We start from the raw sequence: 14,032 nt of genomic DNA on the forward strand, positions 1-14,032 counted from the left end.
AAACCAAAATTCACCACACCACACATTAGGTTACTCCTGACCCCAAAAGGCCAGTCACTTACCCCAAGTTAATGGACACACTTGATCTCACATCAAAGGCAATGCTGCAGCCAATTCCTTTAGTAAACTAGCTAAAGATTTATTAGCTAAGAAAAAGAAATGAGACTTATTGAGAGCATAAAGCAGGTAAAATACATTATAGGTGAGTCCTAGTTTGTAGTTCCAAGTGATAGCAATGATGTGAGGTCTGCTGATTTCCGCAAGTCTCTCAGGGCTGTCCAAAATGGCTTTGAAGACCTCTATCTTGTATCTGGAATGCCCCCTAGCAGCATCCAAATAGATCAGAGATGCAGAATCGCTCCCTGTGTGCCTTCTAATAGTTGAAAACAGTGTGGCAAGAGTCCTCAGCACATCATGGGCTCTTGCTTGATTGACTATTTGCAGACAAAGTTTGTGGATCTTCCATTGTCCTACATAATGAGCTTTGAAGTTAACAACCTTCTCATTTAAGTTCCAAGGCTGCAATCCCAGTTGATGGGGCATTCAGTTACAGGGACATAGATAATGCATTTAGTTACAGTAATCTAGGAACAATTCATGAGCTTTCATGCAGTTTTACACATCAAATAAATTCACATCCAAACACTTAACATCCTTTGATCTAGGAGAAAAAGAACAGGAGTACTTGTGGCACCTTAGAGACTAACAAATTTATTAGAGCATAAGCTTTCGTGGACTACAGCCCACTTCTTCGGATGCATCCGAAGAAGTGGGCTGTAGTCCACGAAAGCTTATGCTCTAATAAATTTGTTAGTCTCTAAGGTGCCACAAGTACTCCTGTTCTTTTTGCGGATACAGACTAACACGGCTGCTACTCTGAAACCTTTGATCTAGGGGGTTAATTAAGTATAGGATATGATATATATAATTCAACCGGTTATAGATAAATGAAGACAATAACATTACCATTTAACAGACATGTGAATTGGCACATTTAACACTTGGAGATTCGCACCCAAGTAAATTGTTCTGAGACTCTGACCTGAGCTGGCCTATCAGCATTACAGAGCTGGTCTGTCAACACCACACAAACCCCTGAGTAATTTCCAACTAAAGCCAAACAGCAAGTGATCACTTCATTCATGTTTGGAAACAGTTGCCTAGTAAGAATCATCTCCAGTGCACTGGGCTACCTTTGTAAAGCAGGATTCAAATTAAGCGGCCTTAGCCCCATGGAGCCTTCTTGGCATGGCTTGATCATTTAAACAGTGCCCGTAGAATCAGCTCCCACATGATTTCTCTTGATCTTCATTTCCATCTCCAAATGCTCACACCGGCCACTGGCCACTGTACTCGGCTGGAGAGCACCATGAAACAGGAGACTAGAATTCAAAGTTCTCATTGTTCATGTGAATGGCCCAGGCAAATTTATCACGTTGGGCTTCGGTGTAGATTTCCTCCACTGGAACTCCCCATTTTATACACCATGCCACAATGATCCTTGGGTCTATATAGTACAGTTTGGAGCTGTTCAAGTTTAGCTGCTTGTTTTCCTCCATCCTGCTCTTCACATCCAATTTCCTCAGTTCGTCTTCTTTTCTCTTCACATCATTCCTGAGCTCTTCTGTGTTGCTGTCTTGCGTGGCTCGCTCTAGCTTTATCTTTAACATAGAAAGTTCATCTCTGCTGGCCTCAATTTGATCTTGTAGCTCAAAGCAATGCAGTTCCGTTTTTGTCCGCTGGTGGTTGAGGAGTTCTGCGACTTTTCTGTTGGCTTCGTTGAAGGACGAGACCTTGTTCTTGATGTCATGATCAGTGAGATTTTTCAGTTGCTGTTCCATTGTTATGCAGGCATTGAGTGTTCGAAAGACCTTTGTTGTCAAGCCCTTCTTTAAACCTTTAAGATACATATTCAGCACCTGAAAATTCACTTGATCAAATAGATCCGCTTCACCTCTCTCCCCCTTCTCCTCCTTAAACTGCTGGAGATTCCTAAACACCTTCTCTTCCACTGGCACTGTTTTTTTGTATAGGACGGAACTTTTACCCATGAAATTAAACTCAACCTTTTTTGTTTCTCCTTTCTGGTCTTCATGTAGTGTCACATGCTTCACTCTGAGGGAGCAGCACCCAAAAGTATTGGCCGTCATCCCTTCTTTAGTTTTATTACCTACTCTGAATCCAAACTTGTCAATTAAGTAAAGCACAACCCCCCGCTGCCGCAGCGACTTGTCCTCAGAATCCCAGTCCTTGCGGTACTGTTCCTGAATCTGGTCTCTGTGGTGCTTCAGGCTTCGGACAACTTCATACTTCTTCCAGTCCTTTTCTCCCATCAGTTTAGAGCTGGCATGTGGCATCATGTATTTGACTTTTCCCGGGGGGCTCTCTTTCCAAGAGGCCAGCCAAATAACTGCAGGGTTATGCTGAACTTGTCCCCAGCGCTGTCCTGGCGGGGGCTCAGGAGTCTCTTTCTTGCTGCAGTTGATGGTGACATCTTCTGGCAGGATCTTCTTCTTCAGCTTTCCCCGGTTGGGTGAGTTCCTTCCAACAAACAAGCTAGGGGGGCTGATGTTATAGTTCCCAATTCTCTGTTTGTGGCCATCCAAGAAAAAATAGCCAAATTCCTGTTGTACTTTTTCATTGGTTTTCTTTCTTTTGTAGTAGGCAGCCATCTCTCTAAAATCACATTGATCCAAAGCAGTAATGACCTCCTTCACCTCCGGTGACATAGTGTTCTTCCAGTCAGTGAAGAAGTTTTTGCAAAAGGTCTCATCTTTGGTCAGCGCATGGTCCAGCATTTTGGCATAAAGGCTGGCAACCTCTTCTGCTTCCGAATTGAGTGTCACAGTCTCCTCATTGTAATAAAACTTGATATTGTCGGGCAGTCGTTCGTAGGGGGGAGGAAATGCTGGACCATTGTGTCTCAGGGACGTCCATTTGATGCCATCTTCATACTTCGGTTCCTCCTCCCACCATTTCCATATTTCCTCCTCCATCATCTCTCTTCTCCGTGCCACAGGCTAGTGTCTGAAGAAGCAAAAAAGAAAGGTCCATGATGCAGCTCTGCAGTTTGCAAGAGAGAAATCAAATGGCAAAAATCAAGAGAATAACAGCACAAAGTCACTACACAAGCGCCTGAGACCCTGTCTACAGCATAAACATAAGCATGTCAAAGATCCTGGTTCTATCTGTGTAGCAAACACACAAGCCTTTCCACTGGTCATTGTGAAACTCAGGGAAGGTCCTTTGTACAAGAGCGTTCAGGGACTATGCTGATGACTAGAGGTGGGTGAAATGTTTTTCATGAATAGTTTATTCGCCAAAATATGCGCGCACATGCACACACACACACACACACGCACACACACACACCTACCTCAGTGGTTAGGGAACTCAGCTGGGATGTAGGCAACCCAAGTTTGAAGCCCTGCAGTGGACTTATTCAATTCACTGACTATGGCCAAAAAAAAGAGAGAGCGCGAGATTTACTTGAACCCAAACTATTTTTTTGTCAGAACTGCCACTGAACAATCAGTGTCAGCATGAGCACCCACAAGGCCCAGCTGAGACCAGGGACCCCATTGAGCCAGGCACCATACAAACACAATAAGAGACAGGTCCTGCCCTGAAATACTTATCATCTCTTCAGTTGAACTCTTCCCCTGCCAGGCCTGGAGCCGGCAATAGCCACTGGGAATTAGCTGCGTGCACCCCAGCTGCATTCACTGGGTGAGGCATCACTGTATTGAATGATGGAGGGATTAGTTGGAGCAGCTTGGCAATGATGTGATTGTGATAGATGATCGAGGGCTGAGGCCCTCTGGGGGTGTATGTGAGCCCCTCTCCCTGCCCCCTGTATATGTGATCAAAGGAAAGCGGGGAATGGGTGCCTTGAACGATCCCGTATTCCTCATTGTGTCACTAATGGGGCACAGGGGTTTTCTTGCCATGGGGACTGTTAGTAGTGAGCTGGGAGATTGATGCCAACTGACAGAGGGGATGCATAGAGTTTTACAGGTACCCCTTGGAATGGCCATCTGCATAATAATTCACTAAAGAATAGCATGTGAGGTCTGTACTGAGAGCCTGTAGCCCACTGAGGCCTGGAAGGCAGGGCTTGTGTTGCCTGTGGCTCATGGAGTTGGGGAGCTGACCCTTTGCAGACTCAGACAAGCTGGGTAGCGGGGTGCCAGAGATGAGGGTGGTCTGTGAGGTTAATGACGGTTAAGTGACAGTATCGTGTTAGATGCCATCCTATGAATAAGGGCGAAGGCGCTGTAAAATATAGCAGATGTGCTCTTCTTTCTGGGCAGTAGCCAAAGTGTTAGCATGTAGGGCTGGTGTTAGTCCCCCTGTTCAGTACAGGGCAAAGGCAGCGTGCTCAAGAATAGGCATATGGGGCCATCTCTCAAAGAGGGCAGAGTTAGGGTTACATGGGCGTGTACCTTAATGCTGTATTTCCTTATTTTCACCAGGTTGAGTTTTGCTGAATTCAGTGCCCTGGAAGGGCACAAGATACCACTGGGCAGCCTTCATTCTGCATTAATGAGGGTTTTTTCCTGCCATTTATTTACCTAGGTTTTTTTAACAAAAAGTGAAATGTTGTGGGTAGGAGTTCATATGCATCTAGGCAGTTGTACTTATCATGTAGCTGTGTAGTTCAGATGCTCCTGCGGCCCGGTCATGATGATAATACCTAGCTCTTACCAGCAGCAGATTTTAAGGAGGCAACACCATTATCCTTATTGTACAGATGGGGTAAACTGAGGCACAGAGTGGTGAAGTGACTTGACCAAAGACATCCCACAAGCCAGTGGCAGAGCCCAGGTTTTCTGAGACTGAGACGGCTGGTGGGGGGAGGGAATCGACGGGAGACAAAAGAAAAAGCAAGAAAACAACCAAAGTGATAGGAAGGAAATAAAGAGGACTACACGAGAGCAGTGAAGGGTGGAGAGAGAAAGAGCCGGGAAAGCAGGAGACTGGGCAATAGGGGTCAGAGTGTGGAGTCGCCTAAGCTGACACTGAGCAGTAGACTGGCCAGTCCATTGCAAGATGGGAAGGCAGGATCTACTCCACCAGGGGAGGCTGGGAGACCCCACTGGAGATGCATTTTAATGGAAAACGACAGCAGCTGTTGACTTTGTTGCCCCCTGCTCCGATCCATGACAGGTTCCGCCCAGAGATAAGACCCAAACTCCAATGATGTGATACACACACTGTGACTAGGCTTAGAGTTTGCAGTGAATCTGTCTGCGATTGAATCTCTTTCATCGGGGGCCCAATCCTGCCAAACTCCTGCTGGCTCAAACAGCCCCACTGTGGCTAGACCAGGATCTGTTTGCTGAACTAAACCCTCTTACTGGCACCGCTGTGCTGGGGGTGTGTGAATGGAGGGGGATGTAGACAGAGCTCCAGGGAGCTTCCAGTGTTTCAAGCACCCTGGTGTCTAACCTTGCTCAGAGCAGGTCTCCTTGACAGCAGGGTGCTTTACACGCCCATGGGTGCATTGTTACAAGAGGCAGTCGTGGTTAGCCAAGATCTCCAAGTGTAGGCACAACCCTGGAGTTCCAGGGGGCTGCTTGCATGGGAAAACACTTCCCCCACTGCCCCGCATAAATAGGGATTTTCAGAACAGGAACCTTCACCCTGACAGTCACCAGCCTGCCTCTAACCCTCTGATAGCTACACAATCTGTTGATGTTGATAGCTCCCTCTTCCTTCCCTCCTGCTCTTCTTCCTAAACCCTCTGGCCTCAGGGACTTGTCGATAACTAGGGCCCCACCAGTTTCACAGTGGTGAAAAACATGTCACGGACCGTGAAATAAACCCTTCCCTGTGAAATCTGATCTCCCCCGTGCTGCTGGGAGCACCCCAGATGAGGGTTCCTGGCTGCAACTCCCGGCCGGGCTGGGGAGGCACAGGACTTCTCCTGCCCCTGCCTGGCCGCTCTCAGGGGGAGATCAGACCCACCTCCGGGTGCCTCCCCCTGCTGCAGGAAGCTCTATGGCTTCCCCATTCTGCCCCCCCCCCCCCGAGCGCACCCCGCCCTCGCTTCTCCCCCTCCCCCCCCCAGCACCTCCTGCATGCCGTGGAACAGCTGATCACGGCAGGCAGGAAGCACTGTGAGGGAGGGGGAGGAGTTGATCGATCGTGGGAGGGCTGCCCGTGGGTGCTGAGCACCCACCATTTGGAGCACCCACGGAGTTGGCGCCTATGGCTGCACCACTGCAGCACTACAGCAAGAGGAGGGGTTCTCCCATCGGCATAAGTGATCCACCGCCCTGAGAGATAGTAGCTAGGTTGATGGAGGAATTCTTCCATTGACCTAGCACTGTCTGCATGGGGTGGGGCAGGATAGGTCAGCTTAACTACGTCACTCAGGGGGGTGGATTTTTCACACCCCGGGTGATGTAGCTGGGTCAGTCTAACTTTTCAGTGACGACCTGGCCTGACTCTTCTCTGCTCAGCTGCCCCTGGGAAGTCCAGAGACGAGGGACCCCACTCTCTGGAACCCCGGAATGGGAAGACGGGTTAGTGTAGGCAGAACTTTGCAGACCAGAACAAGAGCTGCCGGGGGACCCTGGCTGGAAACTCTTTGCTAGGGGGAAGAGTTTTGTTTTCAATGGGCTAAACTGTGCCCTCAGTCCCAGCCTCGACCTAGGAGCGCAAACTGCCACACCCCAGGAGCCGCTGTTTGCTCCCTGCTTCCTCCTTGCTCTGGGAGAGGGGAAACAGTTTGCTAACTGTGCCAGCAGCAACTTACAACATCCATGGCCCAGGCGCAACTGTGCTAGCCGGCGGGGGGACGGGGGAGGAGAGGGGAGAGGCCGGGGCAGAGCATAGCCTCTGCACATTCCCCACCCACTTCTGTGCCTATTTATTCACTCCACCCAGGCTCAGTGGAACCTGAGTAGGGCTGGGTTTACTCTTCGTCCGAGTCACAATCCAGCGTGAAACACTGAACGTGAACTCCCAGGGTGATGCTGTGCCAAAAAGGGCTAATGTGATCATTGGATATATTAACAGGGAAGTAGTGAGTAGGGAGGTGATTTTAGCTTCGTGTATGGCATTGGTCCTACCAATCCTGGAATACTGCATCCAGTTCTGGGGTCTGCATTTCAAAAAGGATGTTGACAAATTGGAGAGGTTGCAGAAAAGAACTGCAAAAACAAACAAACATATAACGGCTGGAACAAATACCTGGCAGCCAGAGACTCATAGAGCTCAACCTATTTTAGCTGATCAGAAAGAAGATTGAGAGGTGACTTGCTAACAGTAGAAGAACTGACAGGGGTGAAAATACCAGATACTAAAGGGCTCTTTAATCTAACCAGGAAAGGCTGAACAAGAACCAGTGGCTGGAAGTTAAAGTCAGACAAATTCAAATTAGAAAGTAGGCACCAATGTTTGACAGTGAAGACAATTAACCATAGGAGAATCCACCACTTTCCTACAGAGATTGTTTCATCTCGTGACGTCTTCAGATCAAGACTGGATGCTGTTCTGGAAGATCTACTTTCCTTGAATCATAGAATCATGAAAATGTAGGGCTGGAACAGGTGTTGAGAGGTCATCTAATCCAGCCCCCTGCGCTGAGGCAGGAATAAGTATCCCTACACTACCCCTGATATGTTTGTCCAACCAGCTCTTAAAAACCGCCAATGATGGGGATTCCACAACCTCCCTTGGCAACCTGTTCCAATGCTTCACTTATTATTAGCTTCATCCATTATTAGCGCTCCTTCACTGCCAAGTAGTGGACCTGCAATTTCCTTCATCATTCTCTTGCTCCTAATGTATTTAAAGACCTCTTTGTACCTTTTACTTCCCTTGCTAGGTGTAACTTATTTGTGTCTTATCCTTTCTGATTTTGACCCTACGTGTTTGGGCTATTCTTTTGTACTCATCTTTAGCAATGTGTCCATGTTTCCACTTTTTGTAGGACTCCTTTCTGATTTTTAGTTCATTAAAGAGCTCCTGTCTTAGCCACACAAGTTATTGGGCTCAATACCGGGGTAACTGGGTGAGGTTCTCTGGCCTGTGCTACACAGAAGGTCAGACCAGATGATCTAATGGTCCCTTCTGGCCTTGCAATAAATGAATCGAAGAAGTATTTCTCTGAAGCCCATCACCAGGATATCAGAGTGCCTTGCATACATTAGTGGCTACACAAACCTGAGCATTTGTTTCTCCCTCTGTGTAGGAGCAGGTAATCAGACTTGTGCAGATCTCCACATCTTACCGCAGACCTTTGATTGCTCTTCTTCCCTCCCCCGCCCCCCCCAAATGCTCTGAGAACAAGTTGGTCAGTGAATCTGGGAGATTTCCTCCTTTCCTCCCCTCCCCTCCCCCACACCCTCCAAAACTGCAAAACAGAAGGTGGGTTTAGCTCAGACATTTTCTTCCACGGTTTTTTTCACCTTCAGGCCAAACCTGGTAAATTTCCACACCCTCCTCCTCCTCCTCCCCTCTCCCCCAAGTGAATGGTACAGGAAGTTGTGAACATCCAAAACCAGGATTATAATGGAAGCTGATTCTGCCACTCCCACCTCAGCCCCTGCTTTCCTGTCACCCCAGTGATTTGTCCTAGAGTCATAGAGTTTAAGGCCAGAAGAGATCACCACATCATCCCATCTGACCTCCTGTATATCACAGGCTACCAACCCCACCCACATCACCTGTGTGACACATCACCTCCATATTGGTGCACATAACAAAATTCATGTGGCGGGGTGGGGCTGAGGGGTTCGGAATGTGGAAGGGGGCTCAGGGCTGGAGCAGAGGGTTGGGTTGGGGGGGGTGAGGGCTCTGTCTGGGAGTGCAGGCTCTGGGGTGAGGCCAGGAATGGGAGGCTCAGGGCTGGAGCAGAGGATTGGGGTTTGAGGGGGTGAGGGCTCTGACTGGGAGTGCGGGCTCTGGGGTGGGTCTGGGGTGAGGGGTTTGGGGTGCAGTGGGGCTCCCCAGGGCTATGGTGGGGAGAGAGGACTCCCCCCAGCTCTCTCCCCACAGCAGCACCTGGGCTTTGGGGGAGAGGCACCTGTCCCCCAGCCATGGCAGGTTCAAAGCCAGGCCAGGGCCAGGGGAGGGGCGCCTGTCCACTGGCTGTGGCAGGTCTGGGCTGGGTTGGGGCCAGGGAAGGGTCCCCTGTCCCCCGGCCATGGCAAGTTCAGGGCTGGGCTGGGTCGGGGCCAGAGGAGGGGCGTGATGGCAGGTCCGGAGCTTGAGGAGAGACATCTCTCCCCACCACAGCCCTGAGTGCCTGTGCGGCACTTAATAAGTAGCTGCATAGCTTAGAGGGAACTTAGAACCCAGATAATCCTGATAACTGACCCTCACCCCACGCTGCAAAGAGGAAGGCAAAAAAACACCCCAAGATTCCTGACAATTTGACCCGGGAGAAAATTCCTTCCTGACCCCACATGTGACAATCCGTCAGACCCTGAGCACATGCACAAGATCCAACCAGCCAAGCACTTGAGAGACGTACCACCCCAGAGCACCCTCCATCCTGAGATGTTCCCATAGCAAACTCGACTGCCCTGCCACAACAGTCATAATCATTAGTCCAAACTACCAATGTGCGATTAACCATCTCCCCACAAAGACACAGATTTACTAGCTCCCAGAAGAGAGTTAGGACGGTGTGACGCATGTCCAGAAAAGGTTAAACATCCTGCCAAATAAATAACCCTCAAAAGACAGTCACTGGGACCCCGGTCACGGAAGGTTTTTACCTTGATCTCCACTGATCAGGTGCAAATAATGATGTGTGACAGGGAGGCTTCACAAGGTATTTTAGGGGAGTGGCGCTTTGCCCTTGGCAACTGTCCTCCTGACTGGAGGAAAACCAAACCCCACAGATACTTGGCAACGCTGACACAGCTGACGTAGCCGACAAATCATAATTTGTCCAACCCAGCAGCTCCTCGGGAGTGTGGGAAGCAGACTTTTGGGTGTTTCCATTGCTCAGTATAATTCTGATCTCCAGCCAATTCCTTCCATCCCAGGAGGAACGACTCATTTAAGGTGGATAGGTGCTTGTCAGACCAAAGCAGAGCATTGGTGCCTATGCTCTTGGGACCCATCTCCAAGAGCAGCTACTATCTGATGTGTCAGTTGAAGGCAAAATGCCTGTGGCCAATTGTATAATGTTCTACATGTTACATGGGTAAAACGTGTCTCCCAGAGACATCCGCCTCCCACAATCTGAAGCCTGAGTTTTGGTTCATCCTCAGAGTTGTGGGCATGGCATTGAGGGAAATGTTCCTCTTCTGGAAATTGGGGGTGTTGATGGATTGCTCCTGTGTCGAAGGAGTCTGTTCCCTTAGGAGGATGCCTGTGTTAGGGTCTCCTTCGTTGTGCTCGTGTCTCTGCGTGGCCCAAGGGATGGGATTGTCATTCGTTCCTGGGAACACATGTATGAATGGGCCTTTGACTCCTAAACCCAAACCACTGTTGTTCCACCCACAGTGCAGTCCTGGTAAGTGTACTTCCTTGCACCAGTCCCAGTCTGGTACCATCCCACCTCCATGGGGGTCCTGCCTTCATAGCCACAATGGAACCGCACTGAGATGGAGGGGCATATGGTTCCACCAGGCTGCCTTGGCAGGGGCTATTTCTACTGATCCAGTTGCAGGAAGCATATCTTCCTATCTCACAGAGGGGCCATAGGCTGGATCCAGCACTGTTCCGAGTGCAGGGGGTGGAGATGGAGTCTTAGGGTCATGCACCAAAGCACAAAGTCCCAATTGTCAGCTGGTGTCGAGTGTCGCAGCATTCTGACCATCAGCTGGTGTGGTTAGAGGGCAGGCCAGGAAGAGTCTAGCATGTTGGATGTGTAGCGAGGAAGGATGGCTACTGACTGAGGTACTGGCCTGGGGAGCTGGGTTTATGTTCCTGGCTTGGCTCCTTACTCTGGCCTGGACCTTATCAGCACAATCTAGCCACCAGACAACAATCTGGCCCAGGGTTCCCCTTAACCAAAGGGAGGCCCAGAGTGGTATAGGGGAGTCACATCTTACGTGGGGGTTAGGTTCTAAAGTCAGCGCATAAGGCGAAAATCGCGTATAGTCAAATTACCATTGAGTGTAATGGCGAGTGAAATCGCCCGCACTACAGGTACAGTATTTAAATTGTTATTTTTCTCTTTTTTGTTTTGTTTTGCCGAGTGCATATAGTTAAAATCGCGTAAGTTAAATGCTCCTATGATGCGATTCCACTGTACTTCTCTCCTTGAGCAATTTATACTTGCTGGGGTCTGAAAGCAGCGGAGGAGTGGGGAGGGTCAGGGTATCACAGGGGGTCCATGGGATGGAGCAGACATGTCGGAAATGAAATGTGGTGAGTCGGAGAGGAGCACATGCACAAAGCCTGGAAAACTTCAGCCCCAAAAGTGAATGTTGAAGAAAGTTGTGAACCTCTGAAAATTGGAGGCTTACAATGGAAGCTGCTTTGACTCCCTCCACATTGACCATAACATCCCCATCCATCATCCTAGTGGATTTTCCTGGTAGCTCCCATCACCAACCCCACTGCCCTGTATGACACTTCCTAGGGGTACCCAGGGCTGCAAGACACCTCGCTGCCACCTCCCTTTTCGGTCTGTGCCTGCTGGAGGCAAGCTCCCAACTCCACCTGCCATGGGCTACACAAGCACTCCTCCCTCAGCCTACTCCCTCTGCTGTCCCTCTGCAGGTCAGGAATAGGTACACTCCAATTTCCACGCCCTCCGAGCACCTCCCTGGCGCATCCAGCCCCTGCTCCACTGGACACTCACAGCCTTCACAGTTTTCTTGCTCCCAAAGAAGCAGTATGCTCCAGCCTAGTTTCACCTCGGATTACCAGTCTGCTTGACACAGCACTTAGATATGTTTATAGTGAAATCAAGTGAAAGTTTATACATACATAACTCTTTAAGCATTATCCATACATACATTTTGCAATGATTATGATGATCAGTGGGCTCTTGGTAGAGACCTCACATGCCTCCCTTTGGGAAATTTAGTATGTGTATACCTGTGACACTAAGCACCCCTGTAGTCACACCCTGTAATAATCTTTGTACATTGCTATCAATAAGTATCCATAATTCCTTATATGGTGTCAATACATACAGTACACAATGATATTAATTACCAGTGTGTTGACATTCCCATCTGGTGTTATCTGGACCGGTGATCTGCTAGGTCACGCCAATCCTTGATTCTGGGAGCCAGCCTTACCCTGCTCTGCTGTGAGAACCCCCACTCCTGGGCTGTTCACACACAGCCTCTGGTGTGTAAGCTGCTTGGATTGTGCAACCGAATGACACAGCCAATATCTCCGGTCCCAGACACAACCCTAGGAACCTCCGTCTTGCAGTGACCGGTTCTGCCTGTTGGATGCTGCAAGCTTATATGAGTTAATCAATTTAACAACAAAATTGATATGAACCAGGCTTGTTCTCCCACAGGGAAGCTCTGACACACTTCAAACCAAACGCACTGCTTCAGGTAGAATAAACAAACAGATTTATTAACTATAAAGGTAGATTTTAAGTGATTATAAGTTAAAGCCTAACAAGTCAGAGTTAGTTACCAAAAGAAAAGAAAATATAAGCACGTAGTCTAAACTCCCAACCCTATTAGACCGGGCAGCAACTAGATGAAGCAGTTTTTCTCACCCCACTGGATATTGCAGTCCTTTATACAGGTTTGTTCCTTAAACCTGGGCCGATCTCCTGTGCGAGAGTCTTGTCTTCCTCCCAGTGTCTTGGTTGCTTGCAGCAGAGGTGGGGCAGGAGAAGGGCCCCAGTATCCGCTCTGCCTGTTTTATACCCTCAGTTCATGTGCTTGTAGAACACAAGTCCAGGCAGGTCTGTGTGGCATTGCTGAGTCTCTTCAAGCAAGGTTGAGCAATTCCACTGGTGTGGCCTCATGCAGGTGAGTCATTGCATTGTAGCTCCCTTGCTGGACAATGGTTGTTGATGGTTGTTTGACACCCCGCCTGGGCGTTGTTACTTTCCTTTCTGTTGCCTCTGGGGAGCTAATATCTGGCGGATTCCCCCAACTTACAGCATGTTTTAGTGACAACTGTACAACGCAGTTCTCATAATTTCATATGCATTAATGATACACATATATGGAGAGAGAAATGACTTTCAGCAGGTCATAAGCTTTCCCCTGATACCTTACAAGGCATGCTTTATATGTGAGATCACAATTACATAAAAATGAGGAATATGGGAGTTACGATACGCTCCCCCCCAAGGTACAGAATGTCACAGTGTGTCATTAGCTTTCAGAAAAGACCTCACTCTATTCACTTTTATAGTGCAGTAATATTGTATACAGTTGATTCACTTGCTTATCACTTGAGGTTCAGACCCCATGTCTTTATGGACCACTGAACCTTTGCAGTGGAGCCTCCTGAGGGTTAGCCCTCCAAGTAAAGTTTATTCAAGCTGTGAGGAAGGCGACACAGAGTCTGGTAGGGAAGGAAGCTCCATGCTCTTTCTTCCTCCATGTGTTAGCATAATAGCTTTGTTTACCTAATGTGTAAAAATGCACCTTCATTGTCTTTGGCTAAAGACTGGACTGGTCAGAGAATCAAATACACATTCCAAGCCAGACCAGCTTACCAACTCCCCCCCCCCCCCGGCCCCCCGCCCGACATGCCTGGCTTGAACACACTTTAGCTATCATCCCAGCCTATATCCATGACTCTTACTCCAAGGACATACATCACACATGGTTATTAGTGATCAGTGAGTTATTAGTTTTCCAATGCTACCTCACGAGGCATATCTTGTACAAAGATTATTACAATGGTGTGTAGGGTGTGAATACAGGGGTGCTGAGTGTCACATCAGACCCAGATTCTACACACCCCTTGTGCCCTCTGGCAAGAGGTTCCCAGGTCACACACTGCCGTAACAATGGCTAATTATTACAACAACAGCGAACCATTTGCTATCCACCCTCCCCACTCAGGCTTCATTTACGCTGGAGCAGGTGGTGTCATTTCCAGCTTTCCGTGCTCTCTCTGATCGCAC

General features: G+C 48.8%; 1 protein-coding gene across 1 annotated transcript; it reads right to left on the minus strand.

The window, feature by feature from the left end:
* Positions 1 to 817: 817 nt before the first annotated feature.
* On the minus strand, positions 818 to 13,585 carry LOC101952954 (DNA topoisomerase 1-like). Its single transcript, XM_065591290.1, has 2 exons — positions 12,662 to 13,585; positions 818 to 3,027 (listed from the first exon to the last, which is right to left on the minus strand). The coding sequence occupies exon 2, from the start codon at positions 2,997 to 2,999 to the stop codon at positions 1,383 to 1,385; it is 1,617 nt and encodes a 538-aa protein (XP_065447362.1). The 5' UTR covers positions 3,000 to 3,027; positions 12,662 to 13,585; the 3' UTR covers positions 818 to 1,382.
* Positions 13,586 to 14,032: the final 447 nt, after the last annotated feature.

Source organism: Chrysemys picta, chromosome 4, assembly GCF_011386835.1.
Source record: "Chrysemys picta bellii isolate R12L10 chromosome 4, ASM1138683v2, whole genome shotgun sequence".
NCBI lineage: Eukaryota > Metazoa > Chordata > Testudines > Emydidae > Chrysemys > Chrysemys picta.

Coding starts and splice junctions, on each gene's coding strand:
- LOC101952954 (XM_065591290.1), bottom strand. CDS start 2,999: ATGATGGAGGAGGAAATATGGAAATGGTGGGAGGAGGAACCGAAGTAT.